We start from the raw sequence: 22,284 nt of genomic DNA, 5'->3' as shown, positions 1-22,284 counted from the left end.
TCTGAAATGGAATTAGTTAAAGATTGTATGGTAAAATGGGCACAAAATATTCAAGAGCCAATTCTATTGGATACATGGGAGACAATTTGGGTTAGAAATGTAAAATTTACTCAAGCTCAAAATTTGAGAGAAAATTTTTATAAAATGTTTTATAGGTGGCATTTGGATCCCCAAAAGTTGTCCTGTATGTATCCTAACTTGCAGCCCAAATGTTGGAGATGTGGTAGTTTGGATGCAACTTATTTTCATATTTGGTGGACTTGTAGAAATGTAAAAGCTTTTTGGATTAAAATTTGGTGGATCATTCAGAATATTTTTAAAAGAAAGATAAAGTTTGCGCCTCAACTATTTTTGTTGGGTATTATTGTAGATTTGAATGTTAAGGAAACTAATTTGATGTTGAATTTAATAACTGCAGCAAGGCTCTTGGTAGGACAATATTGGAAGAAGGATTGTTTGCCTACTATAGAAGAATGGACGCTTAAAGTGTTAAATTTAGCAGAAATGGCTAAGATTTCTACTTATTTGAAGGATTATTCACAAGAAAGATATATTTCAGTTTGGAGAAGATGGATAGATTATATTCAGAATAAATATGGGACTAAAAAGTTCCATTTATTTTATGAATAAATTATTGAATATTATTATTGTTATTATTATTAATAGTTTGGTGCAGTGGAATTTTTATTATATTGTATTGTTTATAAATTGGGATTTTAATTTGATTATATGATAAAGTTTATTTCCAAATTGTTTATTCTGTGTTAAAAGAGAGTTAAAGTGCATTATACTTGTTAATCTACATAGTTGGTTAATATTAGTTAGATCAGTGGTTCTCAACCTGTGGGTCAGGACCCCATTTGGGGTCGAACGACCATTTCACAGGGGTCGCCAAACCATGCTGTCCGCCATTTTTTCCCTTTTCCCTAGCTGTCCTATTCCCTCTTACTGGTGGCCACACCCACTTGGGGGTCACCACAACATGGGGAACTGTATTATGGGGTCACGGCATTAGAAAGGTTGAGAACCACTGAGTTAGATTATGATTATTATATTTGTTACCCTGTATTCAGCTCTGGGAAGTGGGGGAGGGGGGAGGGTGGGTTGGTTTGGGATATATTTTGTAATTTTTGTACAATAAAAAAATGGTGCTTTTTCTAGTTTTTAAAAATTGAGCTTTTTTTGGTGTCTGGGGAAGGAAATTGATGATGCTGTGGTCAGGGATTTTTGTGCTCCGAGAGGCGAAATTTTTTTTGACCCAAATGCAAAAATGGACGCCAGAATGAGATTCGGGGTTAAATTTAATGCTTAAAAATGGTGCTTTTTCTAATTTTTAAAAATTCAGCTTTTTTCGGTATCTGGGGAAGGAAATTTATGAATCTGTGGTCAGTGATCTCTGTGCTCCAGGAGGTGAAATTTTTTTTTGACCCAAATGCAAAAACCGACATGAGAGTGAGATTCAGGGTTAAATTTCATGCTTAAAAATGGTGCTTTTTCTAGTTTTTAAAAACCGAGCTTTTTCTGGTGTCTGGGGAAGGAAATTTCTGATGCCGTGGTCAGAGATTTCTATGATCCAGGAGGCAAAATTTTTTTTGACCCAAATCCAAAAACGGACAACAGAGTGAGATTCCGGGTTAAATTTCATGCTTAAAAATGGTGCTTCTTCTAATTTTAAAAAATTGAGCTTTTTTTCGTGTCTGAGGAAGGAAATTTCTGATGCCATGGTGAGAAATTTCTGTGATCCAGGAGGCGAATTTTTTTTTTGACCCAAATCCGAACACTGACACCAGAGTGAGATTCGGGGTTAAATTTCATGCTTAAAAATGGTGCTTTTTCTAGTTTTTAAAAATCGAGCTTTTTTTGGTGTCTGAGGAAGGAAATTTCTGATGCCGTGGTGAGAAATTTCTGTGATCCAGGAGGCGAAATATTTTTTTTGACCCAAATGCAAAAACCGACGTGAGAGTGAGATTCGGGGTTAAATTTCATGCTTAAAAATGGTGCTTTTTCTAGTTTTTAAAAATCAAACTTTTTTTGGTGTCTGGGGAGGGGATTTCTGTGGTCCGGGAGGTGAAATTTTTCTTTGATCCAAATGCAAAAACAGACGCCAGAGTGATATTCGGGGTTAAATTTCATGCTTAAAAATGGTTCTTCTAATTTTTAAAAATTGAGCTTTTTTTGGTGTCTGAGGAAGGAAATTGATGATGCTGTGGTCAGGGATTTTTGTGCTCTGGGAGGCGAAATTTTTTTTGACCCAAATGCAAAAACGGACACCAGAGTGAGATTTGGGGTTAAATTTCATGCTTAAAAATGGTGCTTCTTCTAATTTTAAAAAATTGAGCTTTTTTTGGTGTCTGAGGAAGGAAATTTCTGATGCTGCGGTCAGAAATTTCTGTGATCCAGGAGTTGAATTTTTTTTTTTACCCAAATCCAAAAACGGACACCAGAGTGAGATTCGGGATTAAATTTCATGCTTAAAAATGGTGCTTCTTCTAATTTTTAAAAATTGAGCTTTTTTGGTGTCTGGGGATGGAAATTTCTGATACTGCGGTCAGAGATTTCTGTAATCTGGGAGGCGAATTTTTTTTTGACCCAAATGCAAAAACGGACGCCAGAGTGAGAATCGGGGTTAAATTTCATGCTTAAAAATGGTGCTTTTTCTAGTTTTTAAAAATCGAGCTTTTTTGGTGTCTGGGGAAGGAAATTTCTGATGCAGAGACTTCTGTGCTCTGGAAGGCGAATTTTTTGTTTGACCCAAATGCAAAAACAGACACCAGAGTGAGATTTGGGGTTAAATTTCATGCTTAAAAGTGGTGCTTTTTCTAGTTTTTAAAAATCGAGCTTTTTTTGGTGTCTGGGGAAGGAAATTTCTGATGCCGGTCCTGGTTTCCAACCTGGTGCATTAACCATTATACCAAAATTTCTCTCTCTTGTTTTGTTACCAATTACCTATGCAGGACATCCCAAGAATGATATCCAAAAGGTGAGTGGTCCAGAAGCTTTACAGGAGGGGATAATGGTAGGAGTGGCAACATTTATAGGGAGTACAGTCTCATCTAGTCTTGAGTAGCAGAACGTCTCCTAGCTCTGGGAGTGGTAGATTGTTCTGCTGTTAGATTAAACTATAATTTTACAATCTCTATCACAAAGAAGGATAGCCAGGGTGGGAGGGTGAGTGTTTCCAAACATAATTTGTCTTCCGTGTTTTTGTTCTTAATACAGAACAGTGGTAGCATCAACCTTTGAGTAGCAGAGCTACTCCAGATGCCTGTAATCCTGCAGCCCAAAGAGAATGGCAGCTGGCATATTGTTCTTCATTGATAAAATATGTGATCTATTTTTACCAGACAGTCTGAAATCCAATAGGATTGTACAATAGTATCTCTAATTCCTCAAAAGATGTGCAACTCTACTTAGGAGTGGCTTAATGCCACACAGAGAACACATTTATTTCCCAAGGTATATATCCAAATTAACTGCATATAAATATACATACCCATCATGTAATTACTTGTTGGGGTAAGCAGGATTATGCAGAAAAGAAGAAAGAAATAGTATGTCAAAAATTACAAGAAATATAACAATATCTACTTACAATAACCATTCATTCTGCCCTTTCATATTTTTCTGTTCCTAAAACCACCGCTACTTTCACCATCCCCACACATTTACATTTTGCATTTTGTTCTTTTTTTCAATATCCATTTTTTGGCATTACCCAATAACTCATCCAGCACTCTATTTAGTAATAACTGCCTGTTAGTCTGCTTTTCAAAGCATATTGTTATATAATTGCACGCTGTCCAGCTGCATGATTCTACAGCTTAAAACTACACCAATGAGAATTGTTTTGAGAAATACTAAGGGCATCACTTTAGGTCAAATATTAGGATAAGAATAAAAGGAAATTAATATATAAGCAAAAATGAATAAGTAGTTTAAATTTGCACTGCAGTTTTTCTCAGACCAGAGTGTAATTTCTTAGTAGGTGAAGGGGGGGGGGGTTGTATTCGCGATAGTATAACTTAAAGATGGCTCAGAGATGACAATCTTGCATGTAAAAAGCAACTAGTAATGTCCTGATTTTGGAAAGAAGGGCCTGAAGATGAAATGACCATAATATACACTGGTAAATTCAGATACCACGATGGCACCAGCTGTCAATCCAAGAGCAGATCATTTCCTTTCATTCATCGTTGTTGCATTTTCAGAAGTTAAAAAATCCCAAAAGATGCTTGCGCTCAAAATTTGGGATTGGTCATTATTTTGCGATCATAATGTGAGGGTGAAATGATGGATGGCATGAGTTCTAAAATTGGGAAGGGCATTTTCCCTGTGAATGTGATTTCTGTACCTAAGAATAAATGTTCTCTTGATAACTTGATTATATGCCTTACAGTAACTTGTAAAATATTACAGCTCACTTTGCTTTTGTTTTATCTTATTGATACTTAATCCTTCATTCCATTTTAAGATTCTTCTAGATTTCATCGTTCACTGGACTTTAATGCATTTTTTATTTCTCAAGGTTTCATGTCCACCCTCTCTATGTCATTCACTTTATAAGACAACAGGGGCTGCATGATCTCAGAGGTGATGAAGAATGTCCATGTCATCCTCTAGATAAAAAGGGATAACAAATCTTACCAATCTGGAGAGTAAAGGGAGGAGTGGTGTTAATAGCAAACAAGGGAACAGCACTAAATACTGATCCAACCCACAGAACCAGTGGCTGCCTTTTTCATGAAGATAAAAAGATCATTGCTGGCTTTCTTCAGCTACAATCAGTAATGGCATAATTAAACTGGCATAATTAAACTTACAGTTTATAGATACAACTTTGTCTCTTAGAAAGTCTTCACATATGTTTTTGAACCTTCTCATCACTTCCACAAACACGGTAGCTTTGTGGATGTTGTATTCATTTTTTACTATACTAGTATATTTAAATCATCCCTTGATCGTATTCTCATGGTGTTTCATAAAATGAACCAAACAACTAAAATGTAAAACAAAATGAAACATTTTAAGTAATTACATTAAGTAATACTTAAATAAAGTATTAAAAGGCATACAACTATTTATTTTTTACAGCATAGTATCGTTTAAACTGTATTTAAAATATCTCAGAAAATAAAAATGGTCTTCCATGCCAAAATGACTATGAAGTAGACGCATCACAAACTACTCTGGCTTCATTGTGATTATTGGCGCTGAATAAAATGTCCAAAGGAAAGGAGCATGACCCATGTGGACACATTCATCCTCTCTAATATATCATTTTTAAAAAGTGGTGAGTTTTAAGACTCAGATTTGGGAATACCTTTCGAACATTTGAAATTGGAAATAATAATTAATATGGAGAAATGATTAATGGAGGGTAGCTAATCTTGCCATTCCAGGTTCCATTTTGCATACAATTTCTTTCGAAAGGGTGCTGTTTCAAACTAGTTCCCCTTTCAAGCTTTCCTGTGATGGATTATGAGATGGGTACTTTCAGTGAAGTCTTGTGGTCTTGTTAGTCTCATGACACACCAAGCACAAGGTGTTTCCTATGGCTTTACAGCAGCAGTCTGATGCTCAATTTTTCCAGTCCTTCTGTTCCTAACTTCCTGCCCTCCTCTCTCCTAGGCCCAGACCAGAAGGTGTGGCTTCTGTGTGCATTTGTACGGCTAGTCTAGGCCCTTGATGGGGCCTGACAGGGTCCCTCTGCAGATCTGAGTTATTGGGGACAAGAGGAAACAGAACCAGGAGGTAAGTGTGGCCTCCTCCTATCCCTGTTGCTCTTCTCTGCCTTTACTTGCCACCAAACTGGATCCGACCACCATTGAACCAAAACAGCGCTGCAGAGGCCTAGAGACTAGGCTAGGTAGTGTCTTACATGCTTCTGCCCTCCCTGGATCATTTATTATAGGCTGGGTTCAAACAGCACAGTGAATTAGGGCAGTGGTTGCATTTGCACAACTGGCTAAATGTGTATGGCTTAACACGTAAAGCCAATCCAGCCTATGAAGTTTATTGTATAGGTTTGGCATGAGCTCAAACAGTGGGCTAAATATGTAACCTAGTTAAATATCTGGGATGAACTCAGACATAGTCAATCCACATACTCCTAGATCCCTTCTATTTAGGGGGTAAAGAAACCTCCAGAATTCAAGTTACCTCACCCCATAAATATTCAATTACCCTTTTTCCTGGTTTGTCCTTTATTTTTTCCGAGAAAATATGGCCACCGGCCGAGTGGTTTTAAGACATTAACCAGAAGGTTGGTAGTTTGAGAGCAAGTACCGCATGATAGAGTGAGCTCCCTTTTTTGCTCCAGCTCTTGATAGTTTGAAAGCATGCTAATGCCAGTAGATAAATGGATATTACTTTGATGAGAAGATAACAGCGGTCTGGGCGCTTTCGGCATATAGTCCTGCTGGCCGCATGACCACGGAAGCATCTTCGGACAATGCTGGCTCCCTTGGCTAAGAAACAGAGATGAGTGCTGCCCTCTAGAGTTGGACATGAGTGGCAGGGGAAACCCATCACCTTTACCTTTTTACTGCACCTAAAATAGCAGTTAGCTTTGAAAGCATGGCATCCTCATTTGTAGTTAGTTCCCTTTTCCCTGTTGAATATATATTGAGCTAACCCAGTAACCCACTCCAAATGTTAAGTCTGGACATACTGTAGATCTGCTACTTGTTTCCTCCTATTGCAGAATTCGTGGAACAGATGGTGGATTTATTTATTTATTTATTTTGTAGTCATCCTTATCATTCTATGAGTCAGCTGCTTTTTGCCATCTATCCTGATCTTCCTCTCTTAGCTTTTCACCTTTTAGCCTTTACCTAAACCAGTGTTTCTCAACCGTGACAATTTTAAGGCATGTGGACTTCAATTCCCAGAATTCCACAGCCAGCAATGCTGGCTGTGGAATTCTGGGAATTGAAGTCCACATGCCTTAAAATTGTCAAGGTTAAGAAACACTGACCTAAACTAATGACTTCTTGCTGTGGTGTTCCTGGTCTTATCTCAGAACTGCCCTGTCTTAAATTTTTCTACTGTGCAGTTCTCTCCTCTGATCCCATGTTTATCTCTTTTTATACCACTCATTTCTCACAGATTTTTTTTAATTTTTTTTATACATGTTGATATATTTGATTTTCATTTTCATTTTAGAACAATGGTTCTCAACCTGTGGGTCGGGACCCCATTTGGGGTCGAATGACCATTTCACGGGGGTCGCCAAACAAGGCTGTCCGCCATTTTTCCCTCTTTTCTTTGGCCACGCCCCTGGCACCTGGTGATGTATAAGTGGTTGGGGGTCACCACAACATGGGGAACTGTATTATGGGGTCACGGCATTAGAAAGGTTGAGAACCACTGTTTTAGAAATTCTTCTTCCTCCATTCTTTATTAACTCCTTATGATAATCAGCCCCTTGGATTCTTTGTTCTATTATCCTTGCTCTAAATGTATTACACACCAGACTACTTCTGAAAATAACTTAAAAGCTTCAGTCAGAGCAAGATGCAGTAGTCAGAGACGTGATTATTTCTGGTTGCTCTGATAACTTGCCAATTTTAAAAGAACTTCACAGACTATTTGCTTATAGTCCCTGTTCAGAAGTGCTGGTGTATGCTTTTAACCAGTACTCTCTTTCCTCCCTTTTTGTCTGTGACCTGTCAAAGTCACAGAAAAAACTGCACTGCTAATAATCGCTTAAAATTTTAATGAGTAGTCAGCTCCTTGGGGTGTGCTCCTTACTAAGTCTGTTTAGAAATTTAGCTGCTATTGCTTAACAGTTCTAGTCCTGCCTTAGGCATGGAAACCAGCTGGGTGATTTTGAGACAGGCAGCGTCTCTCCACCATAAGAAGGCACTGGCAAGAAAAATGTTGCCAAGAAAACTGTAGGGTTGATCTCATGGAGCTAATAAAGTCCATGGGCCGTACTTTTTAATAAGCTTGTTTAAAAATGCAAGCAGGGTTACTAAAGTTACCAGTCTGTAATTTATATAGAAGAGGAGGAGGAGGAGGAGGAGGGGGAGGGGAGGGGGAGGGGGAGGGGGAGAGGAAGAAGAGGAAGAAGAGGAAGAAGAAGAAGAAGAAGAAGAAGAAGAAGAAGAAGAAGAAGAAGAAGAAGAAGAAGAAGAAGAAGAAGAAGAAGAAGAAGAAGAAGAAAGATATTCATAATATCCACTTGCACACTCTGATCAGCAGAAAGGATCAACTGATAAATTTCTGTTCATAGCATTACCTGGATAACAGCATTATCTTTTGGTTTTCTTTCTTTTGGTTTCCACAGCTTCAAAAGTTTTTACAGAAGTCAAAAACACCTTAACGAAGAAGGGTGATGCCATGGCAGCTATTCCAGCAACATCACCAGCCACAGGTAAGTGTACTCAGGAATAAGGGGATGATAAAATAGAAAGCTTTTCAGAGAAAGGAAAACTTGTTATTTTAATGTGTATAGGGTATAGGGTGAAGAATAAGCTTACTCACAAAATGATGGATGTGGAAAATTATTTTTCCCCTGGCCCCCTCATTTCAGCAGCTCAAAGTATTTATTGTTGAGAACCCATGGATAGGATTTAAAAGTATATGTACAATATCTAACATATTTAGCCATTTTATAATAAATTATGGTAGTAGGGGAGAAGGTGATTATTTTTTTTCACTGTTAAATCAATACATGGAGATGGCTGTAGTGTACAGAAACAAAGGAGAACATATTCAGGAAACATCATCCTTATAGTTGGGCCCACATAAACCCATAGTTGATTTTAAACATGGTTTGCTAAATATAGCACATAAGCCAACTATAATACATAACTCTAAGCTACAGATCATGGTTCCATTTCATTTAGATTTTGTTTGTAATGAGAATTTTTTCTAATAAAAGATAAAATATAACTTGCAAATCCGAAACAGTTGACTTCACCCTTTGCAAGTTAAATAACATAGTTGTCTAGCTTTTTAAAATTTGCAACTGCAAATAAAGTTATGCGATTAGTGATATCAATATTGCAGAACACAAGAGAACAAGCTATAGATTTTCTCAGTTGGGGTCCTGCGCAATATTCTTCTAAACCAGTGGATAAACAAACATTTCCCTGGAGTTGGAATTCAATTCCCTAAGGTTTCTGAAGATATGCAGATAAAAAACTGGTTAAATATTGGAAGCTTAGCACATCTCCCATTATAATAATCAGAGGCTACAATCAGAAAGCATAACTCTGCCTGCCCACAACTAAAGAAACCCAGCTTTGAAGTTGAAGCAAGCCTTTGAAATTGAGCCCTGTTACCTCTACTGAGCAGCAAATACCAAAGTGTACTGTAGAAGAATGGCATGTTCACTATCCTCTACAAAAAAGCAACAACAATATAGCTATATTTGCCCCATGGGAAGAAATGGAAATCCTTTTTCAGTAATGACAGCTGCTGTTGCGTAGGCAGAGAGTGCTAAGATTTATCCTATAAATATATGCTGCACTTTTTTTCAATTCACCCGAGTTTGCCTAAGTCCTAAATCTTTGCTCCACAAGGAAGGCACGCCATTGTTTTCTCCACAAACCTTCTCAATGCAGGATAGACCAAAGGGCCCAGGTTTTGTCTGTCTGTGTGGTTGTTGCTGTGTTGGCTTACTGGTTTGCTTCTGACATTCTCAGAATCTGACTTCAGAAAAGTGAGTGCTGAAGTACTTAGAGAGAATGATATATTCTGCTCTGCAGTATTCTTTAATTTATCAATTATAGATGACAAGATAATAGACCACTTATGGCGTACAAGCTGCATGACTTTGATACATGTATTGTGGACATATGTGCAGGGGGAAGATAACAATATTGCATCAGGACATCACAACATTTGCACAATAGCTTAATTCATAGTTTTGTTACCACTGTGGCTTCTACTAGAAGCCCAGATCAAATAAGCTACATTACTGTTTAGTGCAAATTGTGAGCCCAGCCTCTTGCCCAAATGATAAGAATGTAGATGTCTCTATGTGTAAAAATACTTGTAGAAATGCTTGGTTTTGATCAATTTCCATCCTTTTTCATTTTTTAAAACATAAGGAAGCAGTGTTTCTCTGTTGCTGAAACAGCCACTAGAAGAGAGGACTCATCATACCCTATGTTGACTCTAGGCCATTTAGTTGGCATTTCCTCTGTTCCCACTAGGCTTGATTCACACATAAATTAATTGTTAGATATCACCCCCTATACTGAGCCATGGTTTTTAACCATGGTTTCCTGACTGAGCCAAAATAGGCTATGTCCATAAAAAGCCTGGTTTGCAAACCATCCAATCTTGAAAGTAGCACATGATCTTAAGAGACTAGCCATCCCACCGTTCCTTTGGCGAGTAGCTATAATAATTTGCAATAAATGTCACAGAGTATGTTACAGCACCCAAAAGTTATTTGAAAGGCAGACAAAAGTTATCATTTCTAATGTCATTTCTTTATTTGCTAATAAGAGGGCCTCTCTTTAAGAGAGTTGGGCAGTTCAGAAATGTGATAGATGATAGAGATTGTGTGTGTGTATGTGTGTGTGTGTATGTGTGTGTGTGTGTGAGAGAGAGAGAGAGAGAGAGAGATTATAGATAAATGCAACATAGATTGTGAGCTTTGCATGCATAGGAACACATCTATTCATTCTGCTTTTTTTTTTTTCCTTTTGGGGTCTTCTCTGACTCCATTTAAATTACTCCAAATAATTACTGGATGAACTGACTATAATGTCATTGCATGTTTGCAGTCGTTCTAATGTCTCAAGAAGAGCTTAGAGTTCTTCAGAGAGAGTAGCCTATTTATTTGGAAATAAATCTTTTAAACAATCTAGGTTTTCACGTCATGCTGAACCATTGTTGGCATGACCATTGTTTACTGAATAAATGACAAATAAACTACAATTAAACAGAGTCACCCACTGAATCTGCTAAGTTAAAACCAAACTATATTATTGCATAGCATATGATGCCAAACTAAGGCTGCTTCCAAGACAGACTTCAAGTCAAAATGTGGTTTGCTTGTTTATATTGTTTTTTAAACCTGGTCAGTGTGATTTATAAACTATGGGTTACAGCTTAAATTGGATATAAATTTCACCATTTATGTTCTAGTAAAAAAAAACCTGAGGTTAAACAAACGTTATCTTAGCATGTTGTACATACATAGTCTACATACACTGTGTATTGTTAAACAGATGTTCATTTCTGCATAGGTGAAAATACTGGATAACCTGGAAAGAGAGCTTTGCAAGGGACAGGATGAAAAGGCATAATTCCACACATCAATTTTCGCTAACCAGACATTAGATAGATTGCTGTCGTGCATAATGTTTTGGTTTGTGCCTACTGATGATTTTGATTGGATGGAGAGGGTATAAATTAGGGCTTCACAAATATAATTCAGTTTTGCAGCAGGGGAAAGGAAGAAAGGGTGAGATGTGTATATGGCTGGATCCCTTGGACTTGGCCACCGTTTGATAAGATCCCTCGATGTCATACATTCTTCTAAAGAGTTTGGCTCCCAAATAACTGGCAAGTCTTAGAAATCTTTAGAAATGAGTTGCTGGCAGAACATTTGTTCCTGCTGGAAATTCCACTGCTGTACATTATTAGATATTCACTGAGTAAGCCTGATTACCTAAGTCCTGAAACATTACAGAACAGACCTGTTTCTGCTTTGTAACTGGAGCCAAAGGTTGAAGGCTTTTATTGAGCAACTCTTCCATCAGCCTCAATGGCTTGCAGACTGGCCAGTTATTCCACCAAAAGTACTTGTCCCTAATTATTTTAAGTCCTGGCTTTGCAATTGTTGCTGCATATTATGTCTCAACATCTCATCTTATTTAGTGTATACTTTTTTTTTCCTGTAGAAAAGAAACTTGGGTGTTTTGTGTGTGTGTGTGCATGTGCATGTGTGCGCGCGCAGGATGGATGCACACCTACTTCTGGAAGATGCAGTATATTTATTAGTATACTGCAGGGGTTTTCAAACATGGCGCTTTTTATGACTTGCGGACTTCAACTCCCAGAATTCCTCAGCCAGGCACGCTGGATGAGGAATTCTGGGAGTTGAAGTCCACAAGTCATAAAAAGGGCCAAGTTTGAAGACCCCTGCAGTATACTGTATTTACTCTCATTCCTTCAGCAAGAATATCATTGCCCTTCCCTGCTCTTCTTGTACAGCTCTGGGAAGTTGGTTAGTCTGAAAGTAATGGGGGGGGGAAGCCTATTGCGAGGTCATCCTTCCCCTCTTCCATTTTCGTGATGGAAGGGAATTTGAATCTGGACTTCCTGGTTCAAATCAAGCACACCATCTGCTGCTTATATTAATATCTTCCTCTTTTCTCCTCTATGAAGGGGTGCTGACCAGTCCATTCATGAAGAAGATGAACACACCTACGTCCCAAGATGATGCCAATATGGCTGTTATAGGAGGTATTAGCAATATCTTTCCAGAGCTAATTATAGGGTGCATTCCAACATGGCCCCAAAGCACTAACAGTAAAGCCAGCAGCATAGATGGCAGGTGGTAAAAGTACCAGTGTATCCTACGTATTAGGAGGTACTCCCAGATCAGACCTGCATATCTTTGACACAAGGACAGATATTTTTTTCAGCCAATGGCTGCCCTTTATTAGTATGTATTTGAATACATGCATGCATGTACATATTCATGCACAGTGTGTACATTTTGGGGCATCCAAGGATAAGAGTGTGATGCTGGTCTTGTTTATCCCTTGAGGTTAACTAAGACTATCCATCCTCTTGGCACATTTTATTTCTTGATCTGCAGGATGTGATATCATTCATTTTGGGTAGTGCTTTTGGAGGTAATGATCCCAGGAGTAATGGCCGTTTCCATCCTTGCTCTCAGCTTTTTTTCTTAAAAAAAAAAATACACTGGAATCATCCAACTTCCCTGTTCAAAGGCAGGCCTCTGCCTCCTGTGTATGTTTTGCATGTTTTGACTCAAAAGAAATGGTTAAGCAGTTTTAGAGGGGAACAAAGTTGTTCATCTAGTACAGTGGTTCTCAATCTGTGGGTCGGGACTCCATTTGGGGTCGAACGATCATTTCACGGGAGTCGCCAAACAACGCAGTCCACCATTTTTTGCCCCTTTTCCTTAGCTGTGCTACTCCCTTTTATTCTATTGGCTTTTGAAAGCCAATAGAATAGACTCTCTTGAATAGAGTCTAATTCTATTGGCTTTCAAAAGCCAATAGGAATTGTCCAGGCTGTCTCTGCCCTGCTGAGCCCGCCAAAAGTCCCATTCTGCAAACGGTGCTGCAAGTTGTCTGCAGCGAAGGCGAGCTGTCTGGAAGTTTCCACCCCTCCCTGCTGAGCAACTACTAAAAATGTAAGTAAAAGAGGGCTAGAGGTGGGAGGCCAGCAGGCGCAGGGAGGGTTGCTGGCGCGCGTGGGGCCTGGCGAGTGCCTTACCTCCCTTGGGCTGGGCCAGCTGGTGGCCCAGCCGGTGGTCGGCCTGCTCCGTCTCTGCCGCTTGCCAGCTATGCCTCGGCCGGCGCAGGGGGCGGCATCATGCATGCACAGCGCTTCCGGGCAGGGAAAGCCCTCGACTTACGACCGGTTGGGTAGTCCTCAACTTACGACCAATTGGGTAGTCCTCGACTTACAAATGGTTGGGGTCGCGGCATTAAAAAGGTTGAGAACCACTGATCTAGTACATGAAGCTATTATGCAAAAGCCCTCACTTCTTTACCACAGTGCTGAAACTTTGACTAACACCATTTTCAAGTCGTATTAATGTATTTGACATATTTCTACTGCCTGCTTGTATACAGCTCTGGGCAGAGAATTCATTCAGCTCTGGGCAGAGAATTCATTCAGGGGGACGATTGCATTAGAAGCCTATTCTGCTGCTCTCCAGATAACCTTTGAAGGAGCCATGTTATCATCCCATTAAAGGCTAGGAAGTTAAGTCTTTTGTACAACAGGGCTGTAATTCATAAGAGGACAGAATCCTGTACCCTATCAATTTCATCATTTGTATTGTTATGGAAACTATCTAACCTTTCCATAATTGAGTCTGAAAAGTGAATGCCTGCAGATTCAGGAAGAATGTGACTTGGCAGGACTTGGTACGCAAAGGCCAAGTTGGTGTAAGAACTTAAAAACAAACAAGATTGTTGATGCGATCTATTTGCTATGTGTCCACTCCTCCAGTGGAAGCTAAAGGTAGATCACGATGCATGTGCAGGATTTTGATCCGATTCCCATGTTGTCTAAAATCCTGCATTAAGTATTAAAAGCATGGGGAATCCTGGGAGTTGAAGTTCACATAGCTTAAAGTTGCTGAGCTTGAGAAAGATGGATCTAATATAGAAGTTTAACTACACACTTGAGCATAGACCTCAATTACTTTTAATTATAAATAAAATGTAAGGAATGGGCTCTAGGTTCCTTCCTCCATAAATTCCTCATCGCTCAGTGCTGTTTTGCTTCATTTCTTTTAATCTTGTTCTACCATTTAGAGTCATAGGTAGAAAGGCCCTCAGACTAAAAGGCTTTGGGGTCCCTAGATTGCTATAGTTCTAACACTATTAACATTAGCTCCCCTTAACGATTGCTAGCTTTTTACTTTCAAATGTTATCTTTCTGGCAGCAAATGTAATGGTAGATAAAATGGTAAAGGGAAGGCAGGGTTGTCTGTGCTACAGAAAAAAAACAACAGGTAAGAGAGAAGCTTGTTCTCAGGCTCTCAGGCTAACGATTGCTTGATCTGTTAGATCTGCTCAGAAACAATCTGTTCTAAAGTTTCTTTTCTCTATTTTGTTTCAAGCTGTTATCGCCGTGGTTTTTCTCACTCTCCTTTCAGTCGTTGTGATAATTGTTGTTTACCTGTACAAGAATAAAGGCAACTACCACACCTATGAACAACCTGAAGTAGATCCAGAGGGATCAGTCCAAATGGAAGATTTCCCCTGTAAACCTGAAAAAGAAGAGTATTTCATATAGAAGATACCAGACTGCTGCCGTGTTTTAGACTGTCCTAACTTAAATGAGCAGAAGTTTTAGGTTTGTCATTCTTTTACTCAAGGAATTAAATGTGTATTAGTAAATGTTGTTTATATACTTGTGGAACTCTGGCTTAAATAAAAGTAGTTGAACTAGGAGTTCTATCCCTTGGCGGCAACACACAAGTTATTTACAGACTGCAGTGATGCGACCCTGAGATTACAATGCAGACTGGTCATCACACTGTCCAATTCTAATTATCTAACATTAGAATAGGCAAATAGGCACCTCTTAACCCCAGATAGTTTGCTATCTGATATAGGAAAGAAAACATCAGGGTGAGCTATCTTTTTTCACATCTTATACGCAGGTAAAGCAAACACTAAAACCCACTTCAAACCAAAAATATATTTAACATGCAAAATTGCTTTTTTTGCTGTTCATAATCCTCCATACATAGAAGTTTTATGAACTTCTAATGTCAGGAGAAACTGCTCTAGGGGTGCTGCTTTTAGTTAAGCAAACCAACTCCAAAGCTCCAAAAAATGAGCTGCCTTATTTTTCTTAATCCTTCTTAATAAGAATATTTCTCACACATTCCTTAATGGGTCTTTCATTCATTCTAAGCCCGCAATGTAGTGTCTGTGCATGTCAAACCTTTGGTTCTGTGAAAAAACATCTGCATTCATAGTTTCAAACATGTGCTTTTACAGTCTAACGGAAATACCTAAGCTTCCAATATATCAAGAGGAATAATAATGAAATAATTTGTATGGAAATGCATTGCATGAGGGCAAATATTGTCATAGGTTCAGAAAGCAAGAGGAAGAATTTGATATGTTAACAGTGCTTGACAAAAGATTGTTATCTTTAAGATACTTGGAAAACAGTGAAATAAAATATTTACTTTTGTATCATTGCATTCAGGCCTACATACAGTTCTGAACATTTTTAGAAGCATATTGGTGTATTGTATTCTTATTAACAGAAGCAGGAGAAAGATTTCTATTGGAACTGTGGCATATGGAAAGGAAAAGTTTTAAAGTTTTAACTCTTTCTCTCCCATGACTCGGTCCCAAAGAAAATAATCCACTCTACATTGCTGTCATCTGAGAAAAGAACACATGCATGGCTCTTAATGACAATTCTTTTTTGGGACTAATAGCAGTTTTATGGAAGGAGGAGGTTTTAATTGGCCTTGCATTAATTTAAAGAAAGAATACTAACTGGCTTCCTAATGGCACACTTAACATTGTTATGTAGCAGTACATCTGTTTATAACATCCCTATATCATATAATTTATCATTTTTTACACTGACAGCACCGTGAACAAAGGAACAGATACAAAGGCAAACTCAATTTTAAAACTTGCAGCATTGCAATGGACAGGAATTTAAGAGGCTAAATTCAACTTTGTCACTTTATTCAAATTTTCAAAATAGCCTTTATTCTACTTGTTTTTAGTATAAAAAGTCCACAAGTTAAGTGCACCACAGTGTTTACAGAGAGACCTAGAATCCCAACCTTCCATTAACAGTCAGCTGTATGGATGACCATGACACATACAACACACAGAAAATTAAGATAAAATATATTCACCAAATCTGATAATTTTTAATTCATAAAAACAAAAGCAACAACAACAAAAGATTGAGGATCCCTGAAATATTCTTCTTAATCCTAATAAGACTTCATTGTACCCAACTCACTTTTTTAAATGTTTGCATCTAAAAAAACAACAAAAAAAAACCATCAATCCAGCAAACTTGCACACTGATTGACAACTACCAGACATTTTTTTTTTTTTGTCTCTCTAGCCTGAATAACATTCCACTTAAAAGAGTTTTTGTTATTACGACACTGGGTTGCTTCCCTCCCCCATACCCTTTTTAAAAAAATGGTTTCATTTTTAAGCTCTTTTGTTTTGTTTGTTGAAACAGACAGGAAGCATTTAATGAAATGTTGTATTTCTGGCACCAAAACATGGCTTCAGTTAGATTTTTAATGTGCAAAGGAGTCCAAGATCACTTAAGAATATATAAAAAAGGACATCCTGGGACATCGCTCTAGCTGCATACTTTCCTAGCAAAGGAACAGAGAGCAAAGGTGAGTAGAAGGAACCAACCAAGGGGTTCTGAAATGGAAAATTGAGCCCCCCCCCATCATACTCTTCCAACAGGCATCCGCCACAGATGCCCCCCCCCCAAACATTATGTCTGACTATCTTTCTCCCCAGCACCATTGATTCTAAGGAAAAGGAAAGATGGATCTTAGTCCTAGTCATTGGCAACAGGTATATCTGATCTGCAAGCTTTGTACGTTTGATATGTGGAAGCCAGTTTTCTTCCAACTTCCGTTCCTCCCTCCCCCGACCATTTCTCATCCCCCAACCCCATTTTTATATATAGTTGATTAATAAAAGCCAGACACAGAGAAAGAGAGCTGCAGTGAGAAGCACTCTCTCGGTGGAACTAAAGGGAAATTTGATAGCTTAGCTCACATTCATTTCACAATTTAACCCCCAAGGTTTAAGAGAGGCACTCCTACCATTGCATGGTTTTGTATTTTAAAATTTGCTTTTTTTTTTTTTTTTAAAGAAAAAGTGCCTGAAGGGTCAGGGCACCAGGAAGACACCCCGCATCATCATGTGTCTAAATTGCAACTCCAGGTTAATACGACTAAAGCGGTTACATTGTGAGAAGTGCTGACAGTATGTGATGTCGTCCCTTTACACCAATGTAGCCCCCCCCTCTTCCTTCACCAGATGGTGTAGCCACCATCAGAGCCCCCCATGAAGAAGTTTCCCTTCCGTTGCGTCACTAGCACATTGGCACCCTGCATGACAGCCAGCTGGGCTGCATTGGGAGGACAGCCAGGAGGAGGAGGCTGAAAGAGAACAACAGCAACAGATTAGAGGGATGCCGTAAGACCAGACTAACAAAGTGCAGACCACAGACTCGACAGAGGCTGCCGAGCTGGGCTGCAAACATCGGTTTTAGCAAGCTTCTTGCATGGTGTCCAGGATGCATGAGTTACGCAAAGCTAGATTGTTTTTCAAACTGTATGGTTGGATGACTAAACTATAGCAAGCTATCTTTTTTAACCTGCTTCCCTGACAATTCTGTAGATAAGTTAGGTTTGCAGGCTATCCTTTCAGAAGGGTAACTCCTCAATAAAGATGGACTCGCTACAAGAAGATCAAAGCATCCTCAGAAAAGCATGCTCAGTGTCACCTTGAGCTCGAGGAAATGTATTTATGTTATCATTCTCACTAACGTCTACAGAGATAAAAGCATAAGAGACACTGGACCCTTGCAGGCGAGCCTTTTCCCTGCCTTATCTCACAGTTTATATCACCTTAATACTTGAGGCCCAAAATTCTTAAAATCCTTGCAGATACTTTGTATTTACAATCGTGAAAATATAGAGAAAATGATTTCATTTGCATCTTGGAAACTGCACATACAGCATAATATACCATTATTACCGTGAAAGGGTTAGGGAGGGGGACTAGTTTCATAATCCTCTTTCAGAGACAGCAAATACAATATTCTGTGCCTACTTACAGGGATATTAGCAGGAGCACTAGTTGCAAACCTTGCTCCAGAATCAAAGCCACCTTCCACAAGTAGAGTAGACCCAGGAGGATAGACAGGGCCAACAGGATAAAAAGCCACTGGAACTGAAGAGCCCATTGGCCCCATAGCTACAGATTGAGCCATAGGAAGGTACAGTGAAGCACCAGGATAAGCTGCAGACATAGTAGGTACAGTGGCAGCTCCGGGATGTACAAAACTTGGGCGGTACAGCTGAGGAAGAAAGCACACATAAAGCATTTCTTATGGCTTTATACTCAGAAATTCTTCTTCTCAAAGTTCTGGTTTCTACTTAGAAAGATGTTTTGCCACAGATAATGGAAATAAGCTTCCAAAATTAAGCAAAAATAAATCAATGCAGACCAGCTGACGAGAGAGATATCTCTGGGAAGTTCAAAACAGAACATACAAAGTTTATAGCTTTCTCTCATTTGTCCTTTGCCTTGTAAAACTTTTGACTTTTAAAAGAGTATCTGAACCAAAGTCCATAGTTAGTCTTAAGTGCCAGATTCTGCAGTTTGAAAAATGGAAAGAGGTTCAGTATAAAACATTATTTTCATTTACATTCACCTAAAGTTGAAGTTACATACTTCTGCTTTTGGCATCAAGGGGTATCTTGATCATCATGTGGACCTTGAAGTGCTCAGGCAACTGTATAATTTGCATATGATGAAATCACAACTCATACAATGAAAACATTTGACAAAACTATCTCCAAAAGAATTGGAAACTTTCTAGAGACCATCCTTGTCACTAAATCAGCAGTATGGTAGTAACCTGTCTGGATCATCAATTATCAATCACAGCTATTATTTTACTAAGTGAAAAGATGTTTTTGATCTGATCCAGAAAGTCTTATGTTATTTCTTACAACAGAAAGTGATTGGAGTACATACTTCTGAATAGGCAGGAGGGGCATCAGTATAAGGTGGAGCCTGAGAAAGTGGTATGGTCTGTGGGAACACAGACGGATTACCAGGAGATTGAACTGGATAGGAAGGCTGTGTAGGGTATTGACCTAAGAAAAGAAATTAATCAATGTCAGCACAATTGTCTTTCTTGTAAAAGACCAGGAAGTGTATGAAATAAGAAAATCCCCTCCTTGGGAGCTTTATCTGAAAGAAAGAAAAAACTTCAAACAAAAAACAATATATCTAAACAGCAAAAGAGCTATTCTTTAATATGCAAAACTCCATAGATGAAATCCAGGTGATATCATTCAAACCAGCTCTCCCATTAAGCTTAAGAACAAAGATAGTCAATAATTACATTGTATTTTTAAATGGACAGTGCCATCTCATGGGCAACATTAATATTTTTCAGAAGTCAACAAATTAATTACTTAACCATTCTCTCTATTGGATACCAAATCTATTTTAAGTCCACTGGTTTAACTATCAAGCAAGCAAAATCAATGAGTTGCTTGCTTGACAGTTGTAAGGGTGCATCGGCATTTCTTCCAATATATACAATATTGCACATATAGCACCTTTACCCAGATTTTAGGGTTCTACCCCTGACATACACACACCCCAAATAAATTGCCTATATTTTGCTGTTTCCAAAATAGTTAGACTATTCAAATGTCTCATCCTGGCCTGCCACACACAACCAAAGGAAGCTATGCCAAATTCAGCTATAAGGAGCTAGATTTTACAAGAAACTAGACGTTAGCCTCCAGCCCCTTATACTTGAAATTTTAAATTGGCTCTCTCATTAGGTTGCCCATCCCTGAGCATATAGCTTTCATTTGGATAACATGCTCAAGCAGTCAGATTGTTTTGTGGCTTAAAAGAGTTTAATTAATACTCTGTAGGTAGGTAGCATTTAAACAATAATGTATTAAAAAAAAGTCATAGGAAGCAATGAGAAATAACTAAAGAACATACCATCAACTCATAATCATTTATACATTTATAAGCTAAATTAATTCACTTGGGGCAACCTTTTTACTGGGGACTATTTAATAAGCTTTGTGACTCAGAGTTACTTAAGTCCAAATAGTTCATATTCTGAGCTCAAGAGGCCATAATGTTTTAAGATTAATCAGAATTTTTTAAATTTATGTTTTGTACTTTTATTCTCAACAGCTTATACTGCCACATTGTACATTTTAAGAAAATTACTGAACTGTACTGTTTCATTTTGGAATGTGCTGGATTTAAATAGATACAGGATATCCCATTTAGAGCAATGTTTGGACTATGAACCAAATCAGTTTTATTTATTTTTTTAATTCATGAGAATGAAACTGTAAATTTGGGTATACCAGTTCAAATGCAATCCTAAATCTGGCCAGATTTGCTTCCTGAAAAGGATGAAAGTATCAGTGTAGTATTTTAACCAATTCTTACATGCCCCCACTATCCAAGTATGATACTGCAACGTGTTTTCCTTTCTTTTAGGACTTGCCAACAAAAACTACACCTCTCATCCAAAAAGTAATGAATTAAATGCAGGGCAATGTCTAATAAGGAGTAAAAGGAGAAACGAATGTGTGAATCCTTCCCACGTTTTGTGATTTGCTTCTGCATTCTGTGGTTCATTGTTCATTTCTTTCCAATTTTACTCTAAAGGCGGGAGGGGACATTCTGGTATCAAACCCCTCCCTGAGGATCAAATACAATTTCTCCCTTTAGTCATCCTTCCAGCCTGTGTCCAACCTCAGCCTCTCCCTACAGCACTTAAATTTACAAAGGAAATAAGAAACGTTATAAGACAGAGCCACCTTTTGATAGGAGAAAATGATGGCCCTGGGCTTGTGTGTAAACCCTTAACATACTCTTTGCAAGCAAGGGGAGAAATTACCTCCATTTCAAAGTATCCCATGTAACACCAGGGATTGTGTATACAGAACAAGAATGGTTGGCTATTAGTTCTGGAACTCTGGCATCTAAATCCTTTTCAGGACTAACGGGTAGAGAGCACATTATTAGGCCCCATGTCTGCCCATTGCGGTCCTGTGCCAAAAGGGGAGCTCCCACCAAAGGATCGACTTCAAGGGACTTTTTTTCTTCTACAAGTCAAAGCTACGATCCTCCCCCAAAGCTCTGGCGACCAAGCTCTTCTCCCAAATTTCAGAGTGTTCGCGTGCACGGGACACCTACGGGCTCCATTCCCAGAGAAATTGTGCCACACCGTGCGGTGTCTCCGGACTCCCGTTATTTCCGGCGAACATCTGGAAAGGGAAAGCAAGGGCTCTTTTGGCCCACGAATCCCCGTTCCAAGGGCAGCAGCCAAAGGGTTAACAACCTGCCAAGGAAGGTTACGTCATAGCTACCTAACCTGAGCCCTTCCCCCATTGCCTTCACCCCGACTTCGCCCGGCTTTCTATTGGTCAGGGCTCCCGCCAGTCATTGAGTAGGCCCGCACATAACAACACTGCGGCGGTAGCCTTAAAGGAGCAGCGACCCTGCTAAAGGTGAGGCGATTGGGTGGGGTTGTGGGGGGGAGGGAAGGGAGGAGGAAGAGGAGGAGGAAATCAGCCTCTTGCCTTTGCTGTTCATGATGGCGGCGTTGCAAACGAACGAACAAGAAGGACGGTTCACCCGACTACGAAAGGTTCAGGCGATTCGCTAGCTTTAGCAACGGCGGCTACCCTCCTCGCTCAACCACTTCCTTGTTGTTGTCGCCGCAGCCCTGATGAAAGGGGTTACGTTACCAACGCGTGACGTCACGCCGCAGCGCTGCCGCGAGGAATGGAACGGAAAGAGC

The 22,284-nt window shown here is 39.1% G+C and overlaps 2 protein-coding genes across 3 annotated transcripts in view; one reads left to right on the top strand and one right to left on the bottom strand.

Annotated features, from left to right (window-relative positions):
- LOC120302935 (small cell adhesion glycoprotein) overlaps positions 1–16,702 on the top strand; it is a 25,959-nt gene extending 9,257 nt beyond the window's left edge. For both annotated transcript variants that reach the window (XM_039331961.1, XM_039331962.1), the window contains exons 2-5: positions 5,629–5,751; positions 8,291–8,377; positions 12,355–12,432; positions 14,798–16,702. In XM_039331961.1, coding sequence (XP_039187895.1) covers positions 8,344–8,377; positions 12,355–12,432; positions 14,798–14,973 — 288 coding nt within the window. In that variant the 5' untranslated portion in view covers positions 5,629–5,751; positions 8,291–8,343 and the 3' untranslated portion in view covers positions 14,974–16,702. The remainder of the gene's footprint in view (positions 1–5,628; positions 5,752–8,290; positions 8,378–12,354; positions 12,433–14,797) is intronic.
- On the bottom strand, positions 16,567–22,284 carry DAZAP2 (DAZ associated protein 2). Its single transcript, XM_039331960.1, has 4 exons — positions 22,064–22,284; positions 19,467–19,588; positions 18,541–18,783; positions 16,567–17,860 (listed from the first exon to the last, which is right to left on the bottom strand). The coding sequence occupies exons 1-4, from the start codon at positions 22,074–22,076 to the stop codon at positions 17,732–17,734; spliced, it is 507 nt and encodes a 168-aa protein (XP_039187894.1). The 5' UTR covers positions 22,077–22,284; the 3' UTR covers positions 16,567–17,731.

The sequence above is a fragment of the Crotalus tigris genome, unplaced genomic scaffold (genome assembly GCF_016545835.1).
Source record: "Crotalus tigris isolate CLP2741 ecotype Arizona unplaced genomic scaffold, ASM1654583v1 scf7180000024441.2113493, whole genome shotgun sequence".
Taxonomy (NCBI): Eukaryota; Metazoa; Chordata; class Lepidosauria; order Squamata; family Viperidae; genus Crotalus; species Crotalus tigris.
The sequence above is the reverse complement of the archived record's forward strand: the minus strand, read 5'-3'. Positions and strand labels throughout refer to the sequence as shown.